Source organism: Tachypleus tridentatus, chromosome 7, assembly GCF_004210375.1.
Source record: "Tachypleus tridentatus isolate NWPU-2018 chromosome 7, ASM421037v1, whole genome shotgun sequence".
Lineage (NCBI taxonomy): Eukaryota > Metazoa > Arthropoda > Merostomata > Xiphosura > Limulidae > Tachypleus > Tachypleus tridentatus.
This window is the reverse complement of record NC_134831.1, coordinates 182,437,078-182,463,725: the sequence shown is the minus strand read 5'-3', so window position 1 is coordinate 182,463,725 and position 26,648 is coordinate 182,437,078. Positions and strand designations below refer to the sequence as shown.

The window sequence follows — 26,648 nt, the reverse complement described above, 5'->3', positions numbered from 1 at the left end:
GTGGTGGGCAGGGCACAGTTCTTTAATTTTCGTTGGTGAACTAGGTCATTCGTCTCGAGAAGGGACGTTTGGCGAGAAGTGAGGTTTGGTTTATAAACTTCTTTTATTTCCTGTATCTAGATTTCATCTTCTCTCAAACAAATGTTCTTTCCACCTCATCACACAAAACTCGTGTTGCTGTTTTATCCTTTGCTTACGTCACATTACGACCCATAGTTTGCACAGAAACATCTTTTCTACCGTAAATCGGTGATAAATCCCGAGATACCTCAACAGGTGAATATCAAACCAAAGGAAACAGAAGATTCCCTAAGTTTGATACTCGCATGTATCCGTGAAAAACAACAACAAAAACATATACTTTTTATATCTTATATACTTTCCATGTGTACAAGTACTAGGACAAGAAACTAATACTTAACGGTTGACCTAAGCCTAAAACGTTGGAAATTGCTCTTTTTGTTGTTTATCTAATAAACCTGTTATCACATTTTTATTGTAGAAACTGTTACTGTAAAATGAATAATGAATATCTTCGAAATATGAATATAAGATGATAATTAAAGTATACAAACTGATAATAAAGCAAGTATTCTTAACCCTAGAACTGTACTCTGTTGTCTTCGAGGTAACCTTGATGACTGATAAAACTAGATACTAAACTAGATGTGTTCGCGCAGGGTTTTCGAAAGTGTTCTGTTTCAAAAGTAAAAGAAACCGAAGTTATGAGTAACAAATATTTTTATTATTTGGTTTTGAAGTTTATATGTTGTACTGTATCGTAGCCTACAAAGTGAATAATTCTTCTCGTGATTCATAGGATGCGCACGTTTTATTTACGTTACGACAGTATAAATGCGACATTAAGCGTCTCTTGTATGACGTCATTTTAGTATCTACAGGCTGGCAGACAATTCAATACTGTGATTACAACAAATGACCCATCCAGGCGGCCTTCAGGAAAATCGAGAAAAGGCACACAAATTAGTAATAGAAAAAGTATTACTAACCCTAGAACTGTACTCTAATAACTTAGCGCTAACTTTGAGGTTTTATAAAACCGGACGTAGGAGTGCAATACCAGCGATACAGAGGGCAAATACTGTACGTATAGCAAAGCTTATGCTAAATCAAATTTTAACTTAACCCTAAAAGATATTTTTTAATTTTTTTCTTCATTAGCGAACACATACGCACAAAACATCAAATTTCAACAGCGTAACATCAAACGCGGAATTTTACGAAATGTATTACTCACTATAATTCTTCCATTTTGTGATGATCGTATTAAGCATCGAATTATACGGTCTCGATATTCTTAACCAAACTAAACCACGATTACGTCTCGTTCATAAACTATGATTAAAAACCGAAATAAAATTGGTCCGTATTAAAGCAAATTTCTAATTCGTTGTTGTTAAGGCCGGTGTGGCATAACGAATAACAAATGTGAACCCAAAAGTTTCTGTACGAGTCCATTGCTTTGGGGTCCTAAATGCACTAGAAAAGTGACAGTTAATATCAACTATTCGATCACACATGAGTAGCCCCGGGGCTGGCGGTGTGTACTGTTTATCAGCTTCATTTTCTCTAGTCTGTCAGTTCAACAGTGTAGACGATTATATTTGTATAGTCCTCTTGTAGTTTTGCGCGAAATTTTTAAGCAAACAAATCAAACTTTGCTGTTTTAAGTGTAATTTAAGTAGAAATACAGATGGAAAGACAAATAGATACGCAAAGAGTGAGATAAAGATAGAAAGATAAGAGAGTTAATAGAAAGAGGCAACTAACAAAATAAATATCAAAAACTGTAGCGAACTGATTAGTTGATCGTGTTTTAACACACGCATGAAATATTATCGAACAAAGCACCTATCCAGTCACTCAAAGTGTACGCACAAAAATAGCACAGACAGGTGAAAAGAGCTCTTAATATGGGTGGAAGGGTTGAAAATGAAACAGGTGGAGCTACTGAAACAGACATAGAAAAATATCTGGAAAACTAATTGATAAATAGATCCATTATATTTTCAAGAACAGTTATAAGTATTTGAAAGATATTAATTTGAGCATTAGAAAACTAACCACTGAAGTAAGCAATGACGATTTCTACAGTATCTGAAGCTCCTGTCAATTACCACCAAAAACGTACGGTTGAGAGAATTTAAGTTTCCTTCAAAGAGAAGCCTGTGGGTTCCATATATCCCTTAATCTACTCGAACGAACGTTGGTACACTAGCTTTAAACGTCCTCCCTAATTCCCAAGCTACTCAACAAGATGAATGCCAATACTGTGGTTAGATTGTACAGAAAGAAGCGAACCCACACGATAAGGAAGTGCAAATTATTCTTCTATCACTGTTGTAGGAAAGGCCCCTTGGCTGCTCCTCAGGCTGAAGGATAATCAATGATCAATTAGTTTCCGCTCATTTCACAGCGATAACAGTAAATCATGAAGCTAGCTAACGGAACATGACTGAATCTAACTGATTACGTACGATATAATAAATCTCAAAACTTAAAATCGTGTAATTTCAAAAGCTGTTGCATTTTAATGAGGAAGATAAATCAGATGGAGAGAGAGAGAGAGAGTCGTATGGAAAATGTGGTTGAAAATATCCCTGTGAAGAATTATAATTACTGTAATTGTATAGTTAATGTTGGTGTTGATGGTTGGTCATGAATAAATCTCTGATCAGGTTGTGCACTTGTGAAACTTAGTGTTCGTTTGAGTAACCGGTAATGTAGATTTATTTAGAATACGTACAGAGGGAGAGAACATGAAAAATGCGTTGTAGAAATTATAGTTTAAAATTATTTACCTCATTAAATTATGTTAAGTGATGTTCTCCTGTAACATGATCCACCCTCTTTTTAATGGTATTCTCTTGTAACGTGATCCATCTTTTGTTAAGTGATGTTCTCTTGTAACGTGATCCATCAACTATTAAGTAATGTTCTCTTGTAACGTGATCCATCAACTATTAAGTAATGTTCTCTTGTAATGTGATTCATCCACTGTTAAGTGATGTTCTCTTGTAACGTGGTCCATCAACTGTTAAGTAATGTTTTCTTGTAATGTGATCCATCAACTATTAAGTAATGTTCTCTTGTAACATGATTCATCAACTATTAAGTAATGTTCTTTTGTAACGTGATCCATTCTCTGTTAAGTGATGTTCCCTCGTAACGTGATAATACCAAGACAAAAAAGAAGAATTTCGAATGGAAGACGTTTGGTTTCAAGCATATAATTATGATATAGCGCCCTTAAACGCCACTTTATTATCCCTCCATGGATAGCACGTGTGAACAATACTTACAGACAACTGAAACTTTGACAGCAGTTATGCTCTGAGTTCATAATATAACATCTGCATTTTTGTGAAACTTTTGTATGATAAAACTAAGGGAACGAAAGGGAGAGTGCTTCGTACTTAAGGCGGACTGTGTTGAGAAGTTTTTTTGTGTTAAGCTATGCCATTAGAGGGCAATACTGAGAAAAAATATGGCTACCCATAACTTCAATACCACTGATTGTTACTGAAGAAGTTTACCTATCCTTGAGTTAGAAATTTATCCGACTTTCAATTTCCTTGAAAAGAGACCGGAGGTTACTTGGCGGAGGTCATCTGTTTGAACCATTATACAGTAGTGTGTTGTTTGTCTGTCAATCTGTATACACTAAAATGAAGTCATATAAGGGAGATTTAACGTTGCAATATAAACCGTCGTGACATTAGTAAAACATACGTATTCCATGAATCATAAGACGAATTATTCACTCCATTGGCTACAATGCAGCATGACATATGAACTTAAAGAGCAAGAAACAAAAATGTTTGTTACCCTTAATTTGGGTTTTATTTACTTTTGAAACAGAAAACTTTCGGGGAGCCTGCGATAGTAAATCTAGTGTATCTGATTGATGTGGGTGTCTCGTGGTTGTAATCTGATATCGCTACAAGAAATAAATCCCTACTTGTTTTTTCGAAACAACTCATATAATAATTCAAGTATTATTTTATTTACAGTTGAGCAAAAAAATATATTGTATTATTTTGTTATCATCAACATATTTCTAAAAAATAAACGTTTTTTGAATTTTTTTCCTCTCATACCATCAACATATTCTCTATTCTCCTTTAAGTGTTTTTATATTTCTTTAAAAGTGGCCCAGGGACTGGAGTGCCGGACTCTCGGTCTGCAGGTCCAAGTAACGCCAAAAAAAAGGAAAAATTAAGCCTAGCACTTTGGGGCTGTGAGTGCGAGGTAAGGGTGACTGTCAGATCCTACTCTTCGGGGTAGCCAAGTGGAGCCTTCACATGAAGTATTATTCATGTGATTATTATCTCAATTATCTCTCAAACTTTAGAGTGTGAGATATGTTAACCACAGGCGTCGTCATTTAGCGGTCTCGTGGTTAGGGTGACGGGAATATGTTGCAAAGGTTCATAGTTCGCGTTTCATAAGTGCGTTATTGGAGTGACGTTCAACTCAAACTATTTTGTCACATAAGAGTAGTCCAAGAATTGGCGGTGAGTGCTGTTGACTGTTTGATTGCCCTTTAACCTAACAGTTTAAAATTAGAGTCGGTAATCATAAATATCCATCCATTTGTGTGAATCGGCGCGAAATACCGAAACAAACACACAAACAGTCCATCACTACTAGTAAAATTAGTTTAACTACCTTGTTTGTTTATTTGTTGTTAAGCACAAAGCTACAAAATCTCATACTACTGGTATCGAAACTCGGTTTTTATCGTTTTAAGCCAATGGGAAACCAAAAAAACTACATTGTAAACTACAAAAGTTTCCGTCATTACATACAGGTATTACCCGAAGATCGACTTTAGTGTTTCTGACTTGACCCTGTGATTAACAACAGCGATCTCTTCAGATTCTTTATCTAAATTACTCATGTCAGATATTCCAAATTTTTAAATAGAAACGATATTACGAAACGCATCGTTTTACCATACTTTAAATTCATAACGATCTTAGATGAAGAAGTAATATATTGTTAACTATTTCTGTTTCACAATAACGTTACATAATTATTTACTGTTTTAATGTAAGAATCAGTTTTGGGAACTTTACAGTAGACTTAATTTGAAATCTTTATTGTCCTTTTCTAATTCGATATAAGATGTATTTCTTCTGAGAAATTAAATGTTCGTGACGACTATCCAGTAACATCCAGTCCAGTACGAAACATTTCTGAGATTCACCTCTCCTCTGATTAGGATATTAATTTAACAACTCAATTTGAATGAATTCATTTTGGGTTTTATGATTCCTCTTATTTAGATTAGTTAGGTGTGACGTGATACACAATTGTCTTTATGTAGATAAGGTAGCAAACAGCCTTGTGAATATACTGTGTTGCACGAGGTTTACCTAATAACTGTTTTGTTCGTTCTAATTACTGAGTCACAGTTGTATTCTTTATCTGACTACTGTGCCCGACATGGCAAGGTGGCTGAGGCTCTCTACTCGTAATCTGAGGGTCGCGTGTTTGAATCTCCGTCCCACCACACATGCTCGTCCTTTCAGCAGGGGGGTGTTATAAGGTGATGTCCAATTCCACTATTCGTTTGTAAAAGAGTAGCCCAAGAGATAGCGGTGAATGGAGATTATTAGCTATCTGCCTTCCCTCTAATCTTACACTATTAAATTAGGGACGGCTAGCGCAGATACCCCTCGTGTAGCTTTGCGCGAAATAAAAAAAAACAAAAGTTATCTGACTATAATGTTTCAGTTTTTGTTGTGATACAAAGAGCTATTTTGCAGCTAGAGGACAAAACTACCAAATGTAAGGAACGTTGAATTCAAAATCACTGCTATCAGTTCTGTTTAGTTTGTGCATTAATTTCGGCCTTTGGTAAAATCGTCTAACGACTGTTAATCAAACCTCAGTGATGAATCAAGGTGCAGGTGGTATAGTTTTAATTAATATTAAGATTTAAACGTTTTAGTTTATCACGTGGCACTCTCAGAAACTCAGTCTAGCGATAGACGTACATATACATGCAAGAGAATAACCTGATACACATTTTTTAAAAAGTGGTTATGTCTGTTTGTTTCAGAATTATCGCATAAAGCTGATCATTGCCGTCCCTAATTTTGAGGTTTCAATTGAATTAACTTCAAAAATTCATCTCTTTTGAAAGAAGCTGCAGTTTTGAGGCAAATGAACGTTCACAATTCTGCTGTGTGTGTGTGTGTTTAAAGTCGTAAACTTATTAACGAAATGAATTGTTTGTTTGTAATTAAACAAAAAGGTACACACATAGGGCTGTAACTGCTCTGTCCGTTATCGGTATCGAAACCCGGTTTCTAACCTTTTAAATCCGAAGACGTTCCGCGGTACCACCGGGGGGAGGGTGGCAACAAAGTGGAAAGTGACGTCAGAAATCGTTAGCAGAGCCATTATAAACAGTTGTAAATATGATTTTTTTTGTAGACAGTTTCTCTTCGAAATTGCTCGGCATGGCCAGGTGATTAGGGCGCTCGACTCGTAATCTGAGGGTCGCGGGTTCGAATCTCCATCGCACCAAACATGCTCGCCCTCCCAGCCGTGGGGGCGTTATAATGTGATGGTCAATCCCACTATTCGTTGGTAAAAGAGTAGCCCAAGAGTTGGCGGTGGGTGGTGATGACTAGCTGCCTTCCCTCTAGTCTTACACTGCTAAATTAGGGACGGCTAGCACAGATAGCCCTCGAGTAGCTTTGTGCAAAATTCCAAAACAAACAAGTGTTCAAGCATTAGCGTTGTCAACATCTCCCACTGACATCTCCTGTGTTACATTGGGTAAAAACATGGCAAAGGCTAAAAAGTTGACAGAGTTTGAACGTGGCAGAATTGTCGAGCTGCAAAAGCAAAGTCTCTCCCAACGTCCCATCGCTGGTGGAATTGGGCGTAGTTAAACTGCTGTTGCAAATTTCTTAAAAGACTCTGAGGGATATGGAACGAGACTTTCAAGTGGTCGGCTCAAGAAAATTTCGCCGGCGTTGAGCAGGAGGATTCAATGGTTTGTCAAGCAAGACACCAGTTGATTGTCGAACCAGATTAAAGCCCTTACGGACGCAGAATGCACCTCAAGAACAATAAGATGGCATCGACGAGAGAAAGGCTTTAAAATCCGTAAATGTCTTCAAAGGCCACTCTTCTTTCCACACCAGAAACAGCTCCGCTAAACTTTGCTGTGAAGCACCAAACATGGGACGTAGAAAAGTGGACGAAGGTTTTGTTCTCTGATGAGAAACAAATTTATCCTGGATGGTCCAGATGGCTTCCAACATTACTGGTACGATAAGGATATCCCACTGGAGACATTTTCTACACGACACAGTGGAGGAGGCTCCATCACGATCTGGGGTGCTTTCTCCTTCCATGGAACAATGAAGCTTCAGATTATACAGGGGCATCAAACAGTGGCAGACTATACTGGCATGTCAGAGAGAGCATCCTTATTGACTGAAGGCCCTCGCTTGTGTGGAAATGACTGGATCTTTCAGCAGGATTACGCTGCAATCAACAATGCCCATAGGACAAAGGACTTTTTCGTTGCAAATAACGTGATTCTTTTGGACCATCCAGCGTGTTCCCCCGAACTGAACCTCGCTGAAAATGTTTAGGGGTGGTTGACAAGGGAAGTCTATATAAATGGACGTCAGTTCCAAACAGTGCATGATCTTCGTGAAGCCATCTTCACCACTTGGAATAACATTCCAGCTAGTCTTCTGCAAACGCTTATATCGACCATGTCAAAACAAACCTTTGAAGTAATTCGCAATGACGGCCGTGCAATTTACTACTGAGACCTCTTATTGGGCATTTCTTACCCTGTTTAGGACTTCTTTTTGGTATGGTCTTAAACTTTTCACCAGCTAGTATTTAGGTTAATTTCATAGTGTTCACATTTTCTCTATTAAATGCTAAAAAAGTTTTTTAGTTTTATTTTCCCTTTTCTTATTTTCATCTTTCGAAGCTCTACTCAAATAAGTGATTGGGTCTAACAACGCAAAATGCATATTTTTTCTTTATGTTCATTGGCCTTAAGATTTTGGCCAGCAGTGTATTTTTATAGTCTAAGCTCATAGCTTGAAATAAGTATACTTAAACCGTGAAAAACAAAATTGAGAAATGTTTATTCAGAGGCAGACACGAGCTCAGACCTATTAAACCAAAATTATATTTATTCCAGTTAACATCTTCTAGATTCTAAACTTTCTGTTAATTCCTCTTCGTGGCAAAGATGTAATTTTTTTATTCTTAGGCTTAACTAATTTTTATTCGTGATGACGAGAAACCTAGTTGAAGTAAAAATGTATTCTCAGGACAGCTGGTATGGATATTAAAATTTAATTACAATAAAGTACAGAACAACGATTCGACCTTCTTAGGTCATCTTTAGTTTAACCTGTTAAAGTTTTAACACCCGTATCAGCTGTCTTGAGAATATATGATTTTTGTTTGGTTTGAAATAAGTATTCTTGGTTATAAATTAGTATTTAAAAACTGAAATCCGAACGGCTAACATTCTGCGATGTGTTATCCATGAGAAATCTGCGACACATGGATCGTTACACACACACACTCCTGTCCAACATTTCATTCTTTAAATGGCATGTGTAGTGTAGGAACTGTAGTAACGATCACAGCAAAACTTTGGAAGTTCTTTTGTGAAATATACATTTAAGTTGCAAAATAAATTAGTTCCTAAAATACAGATATGTAACAATAATTCAGTGAACTGTTCTATGAAGGATACATTTAGACAGTTGACTAGTCTCTACTGATTAGCACCTTGAAGACAGAATGTAACAATAATTCAGTGAACTGTTCTATGAAGGATACATTTAGACAGTTGACTAGTCTCTGCTGATTAGCACCGTGAAGACAGAATGTAACAATAATTCAGTGAACTGTTCCATGAAGGATACATTTAGACAGTAGACTAGTCTCTACTGATTAGCACCTTGAAGACAGAATGTAACAATAATTCAGTGAACTGTTCTATGAAGGATACATTTAGACAGTAGACTAGTCTCTACTGATTAGCACCTTGAAGACAGAATGTAACAATAATTCGGTAAAATATTCTATGAAAGATACATTTAGACAGTAGACTAGTCTCTACTGATTAGCACCTTGAAGACAGAATGTAACAATAATTCTGTGAACTATTCTGTGAAGGATACATTTAGACAGTAGACTAGTCTCTACTGATTAGCACCTTGAAGACAGACATGTGACAAGAATTCAGTGAACTGTTCTATGAAGGATACATTTAGACAGTAGTTTAACCCTCCAGTTATCTAACAGAAACTGACATATAACAAATGTTTGATTAACTAACCTGTGAAGGATACATTTAGACAGTAAGTAGTCCAACGCGAGCGCCAACTCACAGAGATACAGACATACTCGGGTTTCGCTAAATTGTCCTTCTTGTTGGATGTGGTAACGCAGGTCTCCTCCCAGTAAAACGTCTACCACCATAAACATGTCCTCTTCATCCTGGAAACACACACAAGTGATAATATTCTAAGTACACAAAAAAACAATTAACAATGTAAATAAATATTTTTTTCATTGATAAACGTTCGTCTACAAGTTGATTGTTTCATTTGGACTATTCTTATCTTGTAGCACACACACATACGTTCATTTGATTAACGTAGATTAGCTATTGGTGTCTTCTTCTATAGCGGGGTAAATTATTCTGGTCTGTAATGAGTCGAATAATAATTTTTTTTTGTGTTAGAAATTTTGTTTGTTTTTGAATTTCGCGCAAAGCTACACGAGGGCTATCTGCGCTAGCCGTCCCTAATTTAGCAATGTACGACTAGGGGGAAGGCAGCTAGTCATCACTACCCACCGCCAACTCTTGGGCTACTCTTTTACCAACAAATAATGGAATTGACCGAAACATTATACCACCCCTACGGCTGAAAGAGCGAGCATGTTTAGTGTAACGGGGATTTGAACCCGCGGATTACGAGTCGAGTGCCTTAACCACCTGGCCATGCCGGGCATTTTTAGAAAGCTTTGTTAACTTGGAGTTGTAATCTTACCACGAGCGTTAAGCTCTATCGTAATGTAATGATTTGAAGAAAAGTTTCCGACGTTGATTTGGACTAGCCTTACTATTGGCTCCCTCTTTGACAAGTATAATCTTCTGTAATATAATCAGTTGGATAAACCTTTTTTTAATAGTTCGGGTTCTATGGTTAGTTTACATTTCCATACCGGATGAGTCAAGAAGCCCCCATCTCAGTTCAGTTGAAAATATTTGTCGTATAAAATAATTCAGCAAGATCTATCAAAGTGATTCCAGGGATGGAAGACACTGCTTCTGAAATGAAAGTTGTTACTGTCCCTAACTTATTTGGGTGCAGGATGGGTAAGTGGACGAATACAAAACATCAGGATTGGTAAGCGGACGAATACAAAAAAATTACGAACCTGTCTCATTCCCCAACTGATTACTTATGTATAAATTATTTTATTGAATATATTGATGACACTATGTGTTTTACCAAGTGTACTGATGTGTGATGATCGAAAATATGTTGAATAGCAGCGTTTGCTACTTTAAAAAATAATACTCATAAAAATTTGCGGTGAATTTTGTACCAATAATGTATGAAAAGAAAACGCAACCAAACATCCAGATCGAATGCTTTGGCTAACACTCCTTAAAAAAACAACAACTTATGTCAGAAGTTATGAAAGTTTTGGCCGTGAATGGGTGTCAGTTGTATATTGTTTATTATTATATCTAAGAAAACATGTAATAATTTTGTTACAAACACCCAGACAGACACAATTACAGAAGTCCTGGCACAATTATTTGCGTTCCTAGAATTCTTACGTCGTCTCCTTAAATTACGTCGGATTTTATTTTTATCATTTTGCTTTCTTGTTGTTCATTGCTGTCTTGTCAGAATGGTAAAGCATCTTGTCTTTTAGTACCACACAAAGTTGGCTAGAAGCATTCGAAAACTGAGTAACATTGATCCAAATATTGTACGGTTTCCTAAACATTTTGGTTACGAGAAAGAACAGTTAGTTACTTTCCTGACCGACGCAATCTCCTCTTCAGTGACACGCGAAGGAAATATAACACACAGTGGTCAAGCGATGGGATTTTTTTATCTGTTCAGGCCCACCCTTTATTTCTTTGCCAAGCTAAGAGGTAACCTGGAATGTGACTTCCGGTCAAGGTTTTTTTTTCCCCTAATAATAAGATACACTTGTAAAGCCTCTCGACTATCACTGGAAAATGTTGAACAATAAAATGAATAAGGCCTAGCACATTTAAAGATGCACGAAACAGGTGCCGTATTTGTTGAACAAAAAGGAAACATTTTTGCAACGGTCATATACGTCGTTTCTTACTTCTCTAATACGTGTAATGCCTCGAAATATTTGTTAACTTAATAGTTAATAAAGTTGAAAAGTGCAAAAACCTCAGGACAAGTCTGATATAGTAGTGTTGCGGTAAGTTTCTAAAATGATGATGTATCTGATAACCGTGCCAGTCTGCGGAGTTGAAAGTCCGAGTCCATGATCCGCTATTAAACACGCTCCAACACACAGCTACGGGCATGTTTAAAGTGACATTTAATCACGGTATTCGATTAAGAGTAATAACTTGCTGGTGTGCCCTGCTGGTTGGTTCCCTTTCCCTTGTTGTGTAAAATTGACCTTAGTTCTTTTAAAGATTAACGCAACAGTCTATAAGAGGTCTTCACAGATTTTCAACTGATTTCAATTCGTCATACTGGACAGACAGACCATTATGGAGTTTTGCACTTAAAATAGGTCTACAAAATAAAACTGAATAAAAGTAAAAAACACATTAAATTGAAGACGAAGAAAGTATGTTAACAGTTGGAATTAACTAGGGCTAGCAAACTGTCTGGATATAATAGGAAAATGAAAGTAAAATGGGCAGAGTATATATTTTTCAACCAGAAATGTTTCAAAACCAAGAAAAATGGCAGAAGAAGTCAATATACAACTGCTAAAACGTTACTTACACATCACAATTCAGTTAAGGACTCGTTCTTTATATAAGCGATTTGAGATAGATTTTTCCACGTGTGGTTATTTCGTATTTTCTCAACTCAATGCATGTGATAATATATCCAAGAGAATATGTATACATATAATTCACAATTGCAACTCAGTTTATTTATTTTTATTTTTTGGCTCAGCGCTAAAAATCGGGTTTCGATTTCCACAGTCGGGATAGACCATTCTGTAACTTTGCGCATTACAACAAATAAACAAGTACACGATTTAACATATTGTACTTATAACCCAAAATTATAATTTAAACATAAGGTAAACGTTATAATACACACACACACACACGTCCTTCTATATATTTGTATCTTTTTGAGGGTGGTAAAGTTAGGGCGGCGCGAATTGATATATAGTTTCAGATGAGATGCTAGCTAAACCATACAACTACAGCATAAAGATTTTGCCATTGTCATCGTTAACACTAGAAAACGTATGGCTCAGGTGGTTAAGGCACTCGACTCATAATCTAAGGGTCGCGGGTTCGAATTCCCATCACATTAAACATGCCCTTTCAACCGTGGGAGTGTTATAATGTAACGATCAATCCCACTGGTCTTGGGTAAAAGAGTAGCACAAGAGTTAGCGGTGGGTGGCGATGACTAGTTTCCTTCCATCTAGTCTTACACTGCAACATTAGGGACGGCTAGGGGCAAATAGCCCTCGTGTAGCTTTCCGCGAAATTCAAAACAAACAAACGTATGACTACCCAACAAGCTAAGGAAAATGAGTATAAATATTTATTCTTATTTGAAACTGAACAGTTATCATATTATTCTACTGTAGTTACAGATTGCAAATAAATACAAACACTATGTCTCCAATAGCAGTAACACATAGATGTATATTCCTGTCTCAAAAAAAATGCTGCCTCAGTGGGAGGGATAGCCAGGTGAATGGACATCAAAGGATGGCGCCGATGGCTACATAAATATTACATAATATGCATATGACACCGATATCTGAGAGTTATGTAACTGTTACGTAATACACAAGGATGTCACCTCCTATGGGTACGCAACTGTTACGTAATATAAAAAAGGATTTCGCCTAAGTGTTTCATAATTATTAAATATATAAACATTATAACAGTGAATACGAAAAGAAAAATTAATACGAAAAGGAAAAAAAAATCACCTTATTGAGACCACTAGGAAATTAAATATTGAAGGTCAGATGCGAAATCAGGAGACGTGTTGAAGACCCATTCAGTTCTGTTTAACTCAACAGGTTATTAATGTTCGGTAAGCTAAGTAACTCTTTGATTATGCTGTCTTAACTTTTTAAATTATTTCGTTGTACAAGTTGTATTCAGGGTAAGTTAAATCATTCATTGTGCTGGCTAGGCAGATGAAGATGTATTATATTGTTTTGTGTAACGACTAAGCCACATTTGGCTATCTGCTTTCCCACGGCGTGGAATCGAACCCTAGAGTTTAGCAATGCAGGTGCGGAAATTACAGCTGTTCCAGGGGAGGATAAACGTACACGATCAGAATTATCTGCCTTGCTAAATAACAATCAAATTAACAGCCAAAAATAAATAAACTAGAAATAAGGTAACTCACAATGGAAGAAAATATCGTATTAAATGACCAGTCAAATTCTTAAATGTAAGAAGTGACATAAAATTACTTTTGTAAACATTGTTTAGTATATGTAGAGACACGCAATGCAGCTGTATCATTAACCTTTACAAAACGGCGATCTCATGACACATAAAATAACCAGTTTAATTGTATAATTTATTTTTACAGTTTCTTGTTGTTGATGTTCAAATAGCATTTAAATCCTGAAATTATACGTTCCCGTGTCTTGAGACTTGTGTCAAAATAATCAGTTTAACCCTAAATTTACAACTGGCATTTTCTTATTCGTTTCATTAAAACCACAGATAACTGGTTATTTTAACACAGCAAGAGACGGTAACACTTAATTCTAGGGTTAAACTAGTTAATTTAAGACGACTAATACAAAGTTTTAACATGCACCTCAGGTGGCGTTCATATATTCGACCCTTTTAAGAGCGATTGCTCTTTCTACGCTTCATTTTTTTCTAACAACTAAACAGGCTTTGTGAAAATAGGCTGAGTAAACACTGACCTGGAAGGTAAACCACAGGTTCACCAGGAACGGGTGTTCTAAACTGGAAAGAATTTCAATCTCTCTTAAAACATTCCTGAAGGCATCCTTTTCAAGACATTGGTTCTTGCTTGTGTACTTCATTGCGTACATCTTATCTGTGTCTTTTTTCTTAACAATACACACCTGCAAGAAAATATACCTCATAAAAAAACAGCAACACACGGGCGCGAGTGCGCAGAAAATTGTTTTTAACTTCAAACGTGACAAACTCAAGAAAAAATATTGGTTCTAAATTCATGTAGGTGGCGTTAGAAAATAGCTTCTTTATGTTTGTTTTTGAATTTCGCGCAAAGCTACACGAGAGCTATCTGCGCTAGCCGTTCCTAATTCAGCATTGTAAGGCTAGAGGGAAGGAAGCTAGTCATCACCAGTCACCACAGACTCTTGGGCTACTCTTTTACCAACAAATAGTGGGATTGACCGTCACATTATAACACCCCCACCGCTGAAAGGGGCGAGCATGCTTAGTACCACAGGGATTCAAACCCACCACCCTCAGATTACGAGTTTAGCGCCGTAACCACCTGACCATGCCAGGCCGTTTCTTTATCTTCTAGTAGACAAAAATGAATCGATCCACAATTATCTGAAAGTTTGGTTGCTTTAAGTATGTAGCTACACAAAGAGCTGTCTGTGTTCTGCCCACCATGGATGTCAAAACCTAGTTTCTCGCGTTGTCAGTCCACAGACATACCATTGTATCTGAAAGTTTAACTTTGAGAGTGAAGGAGGATTGTTAAGAGTGGTGGATCACTGATTTGAAGAAAAATGTTTTTAAAATACAGTTATTTACTGGCTGTCGTTCAAGAGACATAAGAAATTCTACAACTGCTCCTTTCTTCGCACTGAGAAAATTAAACTAGTTTTGCCTTTTAGCAATAAATCGTGTGAAATGTTATTCACATTAGTTTGAAGAGACATACAGCAAGTAGTTTTGTCAAGCACAAAGCTACACAGTGGGCTGGCTATCCGTACTCTGTCCATCACGGATATCGATGCCAACTTTTTACAGTTATTAGTTTTCATACTTTCCGCTGAGTCATGGGTGGGGAGAGAACGAGATATATCTTTAGTGTATAAGGTTGGAGTCTAATCCCGGCATCGAGCCGCCTTAACATTACAATGGTATGCGCAGTGCGTATGAGCAAGTCTTCAACTCGGTTTTTGTTTGTTGGTGTTTTTTGACCAACAAATTCGTTGTATATTTACCTCAGAAGTTTAGTCACATCCAGCAGTCTCATGACAAACGAAAACAGATATGGTACACATTCTTTCTTTTAATTTTTTATCACCGAGGACTAAACTGTTTTCATCACCAAGGGCTAAACTGTTTGCATCAACGAGGATTAAACTGTTTGTTTTTCATCAACGAGGACTAAACTATTTGTTTTTAATCACCGAGGACTAAACTGTTTATTTTTCATCACCGAGGACTAAACTGTTTATTTTTAATTACCGAGGACTAAACTATTTGTTTTTCATCACCGAGGACTAAACTATTTGTTTTTAATCACCGAGGACTAAACTATTTGGTTTTCATCACCGAGGACTAAACTATTTGGTTTTCATCACCGAGGACTAAACTATTTGTTTTTAATCACCGAGTACTAAACTATTTGTTTTTCATCACCGAGGACTAAACTGTTTATTTTTCATCACCGAGGACTAAACTGTTTATTTTTTATCATCAAGGACTAAACTGTACATTTTATACATTGATATTTTAAACGCACGCTATCTTGTTCTCTTTTTCTGATTTTTTTTTGAGAAAGTTATTTGGACCTGTGGGCCTGTCATGGCCTAATGATTTTAGCACTCAGTTCGGAATCCGCTTGGTCGCGGGTTTGAATCCCGTCACCTAACGTCCTCACTCCTTTCACCCATGGGGACATTACAATGTAACGGTAAATCATGCTATTCGTTGGTAAAGAGTAGCCCATAAGTTGGCGGTGGGTGATGTTGACTAGCTGCCTATTATTTCAATACGAGCCTAAGTGATATTCAACAAACATTATAATAATCATAAAAATTAACTCTCTGAACACGAGTTCAGTTTAATTTGTTTTGAATTTCGTACAAAGTGACTGGGATTTGAACCCTCGACCTACAATTTGCGAGTAGAGCGCCCTAACTACAAGGCCTATACTAGAAGAAGAAAAGTTTCAAATCCTAAGTACCAAATTTTTAAAGCTGAAATATTTGGATAACAATGCTTTACATTCTGTTTGAGATATTTTGATTTTGTCCTTGCACGTAAATTGGTAGCGAACATCTTTGTAAATAAACATTCTTCGGTAGCCTACTATTTTAAATTGAAACAAGGAAAGCGCGAAATTCGCGATTTAAAGTGTTTTTCTTATAGAAAATCAACATCGAACTGTATGTTGTCTCCACCGAGAGTAATCGAACCTATGATTTTAGTGTTGTAAATCCGAAGACTTATCTCCGTCCCAGCGGAAGACACACGATTTGATGGAATAGCAACAAGTTTTGTTTTTTTTAAACCGCTGAAATATTTTGACTTTAACGATTTTCAAATAAAAATGTTATCGCCGGTTTAAAAGAGTCCAAAAAAGAACGTACGAACTTAATTGACTTTAATTATAAAAATATTCACCATTTTCCAGCTAGCGAGAGAAGCAGGGTCAAGCATAGCTGCTAGGTTCGAGATGAGATAGACAACCATATACACTAATTAGAGTATCACAACTGTTAAAATTAATATCGCAATTTGATTAAGAGTCTCCACACAGGTGATGGGTGCTGTTGATTGGTTGTCGTCATTAGTTCTAAATTATGGATTGTTGTATCCGAACTTGATACACATGAGCTAGAAATTTAATTCGTGTGTTACATAATTCTCCGTTTGAGTTAAAAGTACAAGTAATGAGCTCGTATGATCAGGGTGAAAGTATAGAAATATCTCTGCAGCACATAACCCTATTCAACCCGGTGTCTCGGAGATAATCTTATACCTTTAAAATTCATGGTTCGATTCCGGCAGGTAGTACAACTTAATGTATTCTCTTTTTATTTATTTTAGCATTTGTTGTTTGTTTTTTTTTTCAAATTGTTACACGAGACTAAGTTCAGAAGAATGAAAAATGTCACATTTTTATTTCCCTACCTCAACCTTTCTTGGCAAATTATTGAACACCAATTTAAAATTCTTGGAAGTATTCGTTCAATGTCTCTTGCAGAAATTATACATTACTTCCAAGAGATTGTTGCACAAGTTTGCTGAAATTAGTCTTCGAGACTCACACATGTGCAAAAAATATGAAATAAAGTATAGCTATCAATAAAGTTGCCTCGAGAAAGGGCCCGGCATGGCCAATCGTGTTAATGCGTGCGACTCGTAATCTGAGGGTCGCGGGTTCGCATCCCGGTCACATCAAACGTGCTCGCCCTTTCAGCCGTGGGGGCGTTATAATGTGTTACGGTCAATCCCACTATTTGTTGGCAAAAGAGTAACCCAACAGTTAGAGATGGGTGGTGGTGAGTAGCTGTCTTCTCTCTAGTCTTACACTGCTAAATTAGGGACGGCTAGCGCAGATAGCTCTCGTGTAGCTTTGCGCGAAATTCAAAACTAAAACATCTATAGTCTTTCACTAGACAACTCGCAGATGGGATTTCACCGTAGTTTAATGTTTACAAGCACAGGAAGTTGGTGAATTTGCTGTGGTGTTTTAATTGGATAAACAAGTCGACAAACAAGTTTTGATGTCATTTTGAATGTAGACAAAAATAATTAGACAAAATTATATTCCCACATTATACTAATTGAAAGTCCTTAAACTTATTCAAAATCTTGAAAACATGCGATAAATAGATTCATACAATTTAGTTACAGTGAACGTATGATATTTCGATACCCATGGTGGGCAGAGCTCAGATTGTCCATTGTATAGCTTTGTGCTTAACTTCAAACAAATTCTTTGGGCCAGTTGTTAAAATAATTACTTCAATTTCTCATTTCCGTTATTTTCGAGCGAGATCTTGCAGCACTACAAGAAATCGGTTCTGTTTTCATAAGGAAACTGAACAAACCTCAACGTTTTATTTCCGACAAAGGGTAAACATAGTAATGTAGAAAAACAAAGCAGAATAAGAAATTAATCAAAGTAATGTTAAGCCTAAAATTGAAATTTTAAATAAACAGCCAGCACCATCTTAAACTTGGGCTTACAAAAAGATACGAGAAACTAAGTTGTTGTTTTTAATACAATTTTAAAATGTACGAGTGAAGGTGTATTAAACATTATTTCTGTTATTCAGTCTTTTTTATTGTTACTTTCTTATTAAATATCTAAAGGAAAAGATATTCAATTACTACAGCAAAACTGAAAACGCTTCCTTTCCATTCCGGAATTTGATTTTTACTTTGAAGAGAGTTCGTAGTGTGACATATTAATGAACCGCGAACGTCACAGCATTAGAAGCAATATCATTCTTCGGTTGCCAAGGGGAAAGATTAACCAATTCTAATATAGCAGAGACGCGGGTTAGATCGATAAAGGTTAATCCAAATTAATATAGCAGAGATGAGGGTTACGACGAAGAAGAATAACCCAGCCTAATATAACAGAGACGAGGGTTAGGACGATGAAGGTTAACCAAAACTAATATAGCAGAGACGAGGGTTAGATCAATGAAGGTTAACTAACCAAACTAATATAGCAGAGATAAGGGTTAGGACGATGAAGATTAACCTAACCTATTATAGCAGTAACGAGGGTTAGGACGATTATAACTCGTACATAAGCCATGTGTTACAGCTGAATAGAGAAGAACAAAAAAGGAAAACTTGTACACAAATGAATAATAAATGTTTCCAATATTCACGTCAGTTCGTACCCGAATGTTCATGTTCTTGTGACTTTCAACAGTTTATCATTTTCTATTTATTTGTGGTAAAAGTCTCCCACCCCCATTTTTTATACCGACATAAATCATATCGCTGTTATAAAAATAAAGAGGCCCGTGATATGATATCAGTTTGTTGATGACTTCCCCTGACTGTGAATTCGAGAAATTATGGTTTGGTTTCCTTTGTCGCGTAAACGTGCTCGCACTTTGGGGCAGTGAGCGCGCAATAAGGGTAACTGTTAGCTCCCACTGTTCTGTCAGACAAGAGTAACCCATAAGTTGGCGTTTGGTGTTGTGAGCTAGCCTCCTCCCATCTATTCTGTAAGTTCGAAATTATACACGGGTAGTCTTCACTCATGTTCTATGATAAAACAAACAACTGAACATACAGAAGCAGACTGCAGTAATGAATATTGATGTTAATCGGGTTTGTCATAAAACTTTGTTAGCGTAGCGAATATTTAAATCTAATAGAAAGTATGGGATAAAGTTATCTATAGTTTAGAAAATTAATTATGACCTCACCCATGACACCAGAGAATAGTAGATAGAACAGAAGACACTAACCACAACGTATGGACACAACTTAGTATGACAAAGAAGCTTAAGGACAGAAGAAAATCTTGGAACATTAGAAACTGTTTTAACGTAAGTCTATCGTAGCTTCTCTCAAGTGGTTAATATTATAAGAATCAAGAATTTGGGACAATGGAGAATGACGTTGAAAAAACATAATAAACTTTGAAGTTTATCTTACGAAATAACTTTGAACAGTAGTTTATGGATCGAGAAATGATAAAATAAATAGAAATATAACCACAAGAGCTGATCATTAACCTGTGAAAGACTGGCCCCGTTATTCCATCTACAAAAGACAGATGGCCAGGTGGTTAGGAGGCTCGACTGAGGGTCGTGGCTTCGAGTCTCTGTCCCACCAAACATGTTAGCCCCTTCAGCCGTGAGGGTATTATGATATTTTGTTCAATCTCACTATTCGTTTGTAAAAGAACAGCGCATAGAGTTGGCAGAGGGTGGTGATGACTAGCTGCCTTCCCTCTAGCCTTACACTACTAAATTAAAAACGGATAGCGTGGATAGCTCTCGTGTAGCTTTTCGCGAAATTCGAAAACGAACAACAAAAGACAGAGATTGGATACAATGAATCAGAAATAGATAGCCATAAAACAGAGAAAAATCACCAGAAAACATTGGTTGGCTAACATATAAACAAACAATGGTCATCATAAAACAGAGGTTGTTGCCGTAGAAGTGAGACTGACTTACATAAAACAGACTGGACAATAAAACTAATACAAAAACTGCATTCAGAATAGAGAACAAAATATTTCTTACTTGAAAATAAAAAGACACGCTGATTCTTATTAGGTAAAGGTTTCTGAATTATTTTAGCTGATTCAGCTAGGAAGTTCAAAATATTCTTCGTTAGAGAGAAGACAGTTTCTCAGTATCTATATTAATTAAGTACATATAGAGTACTAAGTTGGTAATGTTCAAGGAATTGCTGTTACTCAAGAGTCAAGTCATCAAGACTTGTAACAAGGTAGATATGGAAAAAACACAATTCAGAAGATCTTCTACAATCTACTGTTTTATTATAAGATTCTAATAAGCAGAGGATGGATTACAGGGGGACTTCCCCCCGTTTTTCTTAACGTTCGAGTAATCATGTCGTTGTGCCTAAAACTGTCAGGAAAACAGCTTGATACTTGTGGGTGTGTTTTTTCTTATAGCAAAGCCACATCGAGCTATCTGCTGAGCCCACCGAGGGAAATCGAACCCCTGATTTTAGCGTTTAAATTCGTAGACTTAGATACTTAAAGACTTTCGAAAACAGTACTTGGAACATTCTGGATAAGGAAAGCTAACACAGTTTCATTAATGTAATTTTAATTTTGTTGTTGTTACATATTTTTATTACAGGCTGCTGTAGTTTTTTTTACAGATTCTGCAATACCAAGATAACTAAACTTTATTACATATCCTGAGGCATCAAGACTTTTCGCGTTTTAATATCTGTTATATATTTCCATTAGAAGAAGTATTTTGTAATTTTAGATTAAAATATTCAAATCAAACAGAACGTAATAAATATTATTGGAATTATTGCCGAAAACTTCGACTGATAAATTAATGAATGTAAAAGAAAAAATTATAGAAATTGAAACAGATATACAATTTAAAATATATATATATATATAATTTAGATCAATTTGTGGACTCCAAAAAAGTTAACTGTACATGTTTCGAAATTGCAAGAAATAACGTCGTATTTATATATTTTCTAACTTATGTCGTAAGCCCTGTGTGTAGGTTCATCATTTCTGCATAATTCTTGGAGCAGGTCCCGCCACATTCTTACACAAATATTCGCCAGATATCCTGTAATAATTATTCAGAAATCGTAAACCTACACACATGTGACACGACCTAATTTAAAAAGGTATAAATATGTCACTGTTGTGTTTTGCAACTTCACTCGTGATGTTGACGTTGCAACGTCGAATTATGTAGAATCGGTTTTTTGGAGGTCATAAACTGGCCTGAATTACAATATTTATATTGTATATCTATTTTAATTTTGCATTATTTATTATTTTAACATTAAACACAAATGCCAAGTGAAAAACGTAAGATTAGTATGTTAAATTAGCGTTTTCGTTTCTTTACTGACTTTCAGTTCTAAAATACGCAAATAGCTTGCTTTAAAACGTAATTTAAGATTAATTCTAATACGGTAATCGATTTCTCACAGACAGACAGATGAAATAAAAGACTGTTTAGAAGACGTCTACAAGAGTTAGAGCTGGAAGAATTGGGTTGATATAAATTACATAATAAGTTATCACTAACATGCCTACCGCGGTCCTCCAACCCAGTTTCAACCCTCGAAATTAGCCCTAGGAAGGTGGTGGGTGGTGTTAGAAGAAGAAATATAATTCTCTCACGCTCAAAAAAAAAAAAAAAAAGAGAATGCTTGTTCAACGTTTTCTGGATGCCATAAATTTCAAGAGAGCCTAAGGCTGGTGTCTTCAAACTCGATGAACGAACCTGTTAGTTTTTTGCTGATGTTGTTGTTTTGTTAGGTCCCTAAGTTATGGTGCACTTTGCGTGAGGGGAGGGATAGCTTTTAACTATTTTGAACGGAAAGTGAGCATCTGGTAAAATTGACTTGAAAAACTTTCAGTGCGAATTACTAATTGTGTATCTTTGCGCTAAAGCTAAACAAATGATTAGGTCTTCATTCAATATTTCGTTCTTGTAAATCTTCGCTGGTTGGTGATATATTTTATCAACCGCAGATCCAGTTCAGTCAGTGTCAGTTTTATAATATAGATAGATCTTTTATATTAGTAGATTAATACGAGCTTATATAATGCATGATTGATTTTGTTTTAAAATAGTGTTGCATGCTAAGATATAAAGCATTATTGTATTTATTAACTTTCTTCAATATTATTTATTGATGCATAGATGAATAGTTACAACAGTTACTTAAGTATTGATATCAACAATACTGTTGCATATATATTAATATTTACAGTGCTCACGTATACATTCATATCTACACACTGTTGGTTGTATTAAAACGTACAACACTGTAGCCTAAAAGCAGTGTTAAGTACAAGTTTCTAGCGTTGTTAAGTCCGAATGCACACCGCTGTGCCAATGGGAGGGTAACTTGTAAATAATCAGTAGGTCCTTACTGATGTATAATTGGATAAAGATATATTATGAAGATGTATAGTCGTCATTTTATTTACATTAATAGAAATGTATAATAACAAACTTCAGTTCATGTTAAACAAAGTTTAGAATAATAGAAGACTTAATATAATTTATTGTTTTTTCTCATCAACCGAAACAATCTTATATATTAGGTTATTGATTTATTCTATTAACGTTTACAACCATTACACGGTTATACTTAATTATATAACTGTTGGGCTATTTAACAGTTGAAGATAGGGACAATTAGAAGGAGGTCAGGATGGATATTTGGCTCGGGCCTCGAACTCAAGGGGTCACAAATCTAGACTTTATTTTTTTACGTGTGTTAAGTTTCGCGCCTTGTTTTCACGTACCTCCCAATTAGACCAAAATATGGGAAACATCTCAGATTGAAGCTGCAAATTATATATACAAATTAAATATTCAAATTGTGTTTCACTCTTTTTTGGAGTGCTGGTGATTCTCTTATTTTGTTTTCATGTGTCATCATTTGTTTATTTGTATTATAGCCAGAGGTCTCAAAAGACAGAAGTGGTTCGGGCTCGTGTTAGAACTCTGTTAATTATTGTGCACATTCAGAAGCCACTGTGGCTATCAGTTTTACTATTTAACATTAATTTCTGTGATTTTTTTCTCTGTGAAAATTCATAACTTAAACTTTCCTAAAACATATACGTATCATTGTTTTATTGTCTTACCTTCCCCAAACTTCCTTTTCCAATGGCTCTGAGGATTAGAAAATCTTCAAAATTCACTAAAGAAAAGAATGACAATCAAAGTGATTATAAATAGTAAGAAAAATATCGAAGATAGAAATCTGATCAAATATTTTAAACAAAAACGTAATGATGAAACGTTATTTTTACATCGAACATAATATACAAGTTTGTTTTTGCTTTCCTCCACTTGTTGTTAGATTTATTATCGTTATGGTAAGTTATTTTTGCATCAAATGATTTCATTTGGATTACAACTATTAAAAAGAAAACAATGGCCGTTGCGGGTAATTACTTTGTTGATATTAAGTGTCAAGTAGTTTGGCATACGTTTTGTGGATTAGCTTAGACCGTTATATATACCGTTAGACTTTTATATTATATATGTATTATTATACACAAGTATCATTCAGCTTGTATTTCTTTTCATATACGTCAGAATTCTCAGGGTACGAATATACACAGTGATTGGTCATATTTCGCATGTTTAAGTACATGTACGTAATTGTGCGTATGTTTAGGTTTACCCCTCAGTATAAGTGGCAACATATAATCCCTGATATACAATAGAATAATGATGACAAATACAAAAATTGTCATGATAGCTGATGGATTTTGAAAAGTCACGTGTCGGGTTGAACATGAAACCTTTGTTTTTCAACTCTGACCGGTTATCTCAAATCAGATTCAATTAATACCAATCAATTTAGGAGATAGGGGATCTTAGTTACAACACAAAATATAATTGGTTATTGGATATCAAGCCAGAATGCTTTTGAGAGAAATTTATAGTACTAAAAACTACAGATATTTCTTATTGTTGGGAAATATTGTTTGAATTGGTATAAATTCAACACTGTTGTTAGTTTTTAAGCAATTACACCGGTGGTTACACTTTGACTAAACATTACACTATTAGTTATTATATATATGTGTGGGTGTATTGTTACAAATATTTGATTACAATTCAAAATTTTCAAACGTCATTGTGTTAGTAAATCACTAAATTTAGGATTTTTGTTACAAAGAAAACGTCATATTTTAAAATTATCTGAAGAAAGTAATAAAATACTATTTGTTCTTACGGACTCTAACACTGGTATAACGTCTCTTACTACCGCGTGTATCGAAACCTGATTTTAAGCATTATAAGCTTTCAGGTTTAACACTGAGCTACTATTATCAGGGAAGGGCGCCAGAGAGGCCAATTTGTGTCTTTAGAAACTTAAAATTCACCTTTAATGTAAAGAGTGACATCGATTTTCTAGATTAAACCTCACCTTCCCTGTTTTCTGACCTTCTGTTCCGTTCTTTTTGCTTCTTTTTACTCGTGGACTGACCACTGCCCATCTTGACCAAAAGAAACTTTAGGACAATATCACCATTTCACATGAACTCCATCATCCAGTTGTTTTCATGGCACCAGTGGTTTCAGTTTTTCTATGTACTACAAATGTATATTCTAAACGTTTTACGCATAACTAAACGCGGAAATTGGATAAGTAGTTTATTTTTATATATCTTTTTCACTTGAAAAAAAAAATTAATCGAATTTTGTTCATTCAGCTGTGCAAACCTTGTTGTTAAAAGACAATTCAAGTATACTACTGCACTAAACACTGAGCATAGGTAACTGATGTCCAGTTTATGTAACACATAAACAATAGCATCACTCTGTCACAACTTCATCTGCTATAAAACAAAAAGAAACTATATCTGTTAATCCTCACCAGATGTCTCAAACTTATGTTACTGGTAACTTACATGCGATTGCTGAAATCGTCGAGGTTACAGTTCTTTAAAGAGAACTCAAGATTCATCATCTGTTGCACTGAACGTTACTGAAGTTGAAGATGCGTTCACAGCATCATCCTAGCCCTATTTGTATAGCGTTCAGACGAGCATTACCTTCAATTCCATTTGATCGGCTATGTCACATTTGCATCGCTTTCCTGCCTACCCTTATCTAAGGTCAATCTAGACAGCTTGTGTGATAAGACGAAAACAACACCTCCAAACTTCGAGAACAGTGAGCGCGTTCGCTTCCTATCAATAGTGTGTCTCTCAGAAGACTACGTGGCCCGCGCTTCTCGTAGCCTGGTCGTCAATATCTCAGCTATGAGCTGCAAAAACAGACAAATAACTTTATACAACAACTATTAAAATAATAGATTATTATACTATTTTCTGTTTTGATAGCCAGTTAGATTTAATAATTTATAGTTGTTCTTACATCAAAATCAAAATAAACGTAAGGTTACACAGCAACTTACATTGATTAATGAATATCTCAGAACCTTGTTCCGCTTCTTTGTTGTTGTTGTTTCGGCTAGCAAAAATAGCTTTATGTTTGTTTTCCAATACATCAAGGATCGGACATGGCTCACGGAATAGCTGTGAATCAGTTTTCATGGTTCACAGCTCCTTGCTACAAAAACACGCTTCGCCATTTGGAGCCATTGGTGCGCATTAGAATGACGGTCATATCTCATTATACGATCATACAAGAAATGATGGCGTTAGAAATGCGATGGGAGTGAGGTGCGAAATCCCCAGAACTTTTTATTTCTTAATTTAGTGTATATTCTGATGGTGCCAAACACCTTTTCTGTGATCTTTGAGCTTTTAGTAATAGAACTGCTATTTGTATCTGAAGACGGATGGTAAGAGTTGAAACGTTGTCCTCTACTTTATCTTAATAAACGTTTTAATACCCATAACAGCCGTCTTAAGATACATTTTTACATCAAATGGGTTTCTCGTCATCACGAAGAAATGCTATTTATTATTACAAATTTGTTACAACTGGTTAAAACGGTTAACATTTGTTATGCCCTGAGCAACCATGGTGCACTCAGTGATCACGAATGAGCTTTAAGCTCTCCCAAGTGAAGTTTGGGGAGAAACCCCAGCTTAAAGTAAGTGAACAGTGGAAAAACTATTTTGATGTTACTTTATTTTATTACATAAAACACCCGCTCGCATATTCTAGCTACAAAAACTGCCCCCCAAACCTTTGAAACCAAAGATACCCACTGCTCGTAATATTATGCTTAATGTATAGGA

At 35.8% G+C, this 26,648-nt stretch overlaps 1 protein-coding gene and 1 long non-coding RNA gene across 5 annotated transcripts in view; one reads left to right on the top strand and one right to left on the bottom strand.

Annotated features, from left to right (window-relative positions):
* Nucleotides 1–26,648, top strand: part of LOC143257415 (uncharacterized) — a 159,385-nt gene that overhangs the window by 110,792 nt on the left and 21,945 nt on the right. The window lies entirely within an intron of this gene.
* LOC143257414 (serine/threonine-protein kinase 32B-like) overlaps nt 1–26,648 on the bottom strand; it is a 151,490-nt gene that overhangs the window by 110,826 nt on the left and 14,016 nt on the right. For 2 of the 4 annotated variants that reach the window (XM_076516057.1, XM_076516056.1), the window contains exons 2-5: nt 24,863–25,705; nt 23,565–23,620; nt 14,206–14,370; nt 9,368–9,528 (exon numbers count right to left, since the gene is read on the bottom strand). In XM_076516057.1, coding sequence (XP_076372172.1) covers nt 9,368–9,528; nt 14,206–14,370; nt 23,565–23,620; nt 24,863–24,932 — 452 coding nt within the window. In that variant the 5' untranslated portion in view covers nt 24,933–25,705. The remainder of the gene's footprint in view (nt 1–9,367; nt 9,529–14,205; nt 14,371–23,564; nt 23,621–24,862; nt 25,706–26,648) is intronic. The other 2 variants (XM_076516055.1, XM_076516058.1) reach the window with 2 other exon arrangements.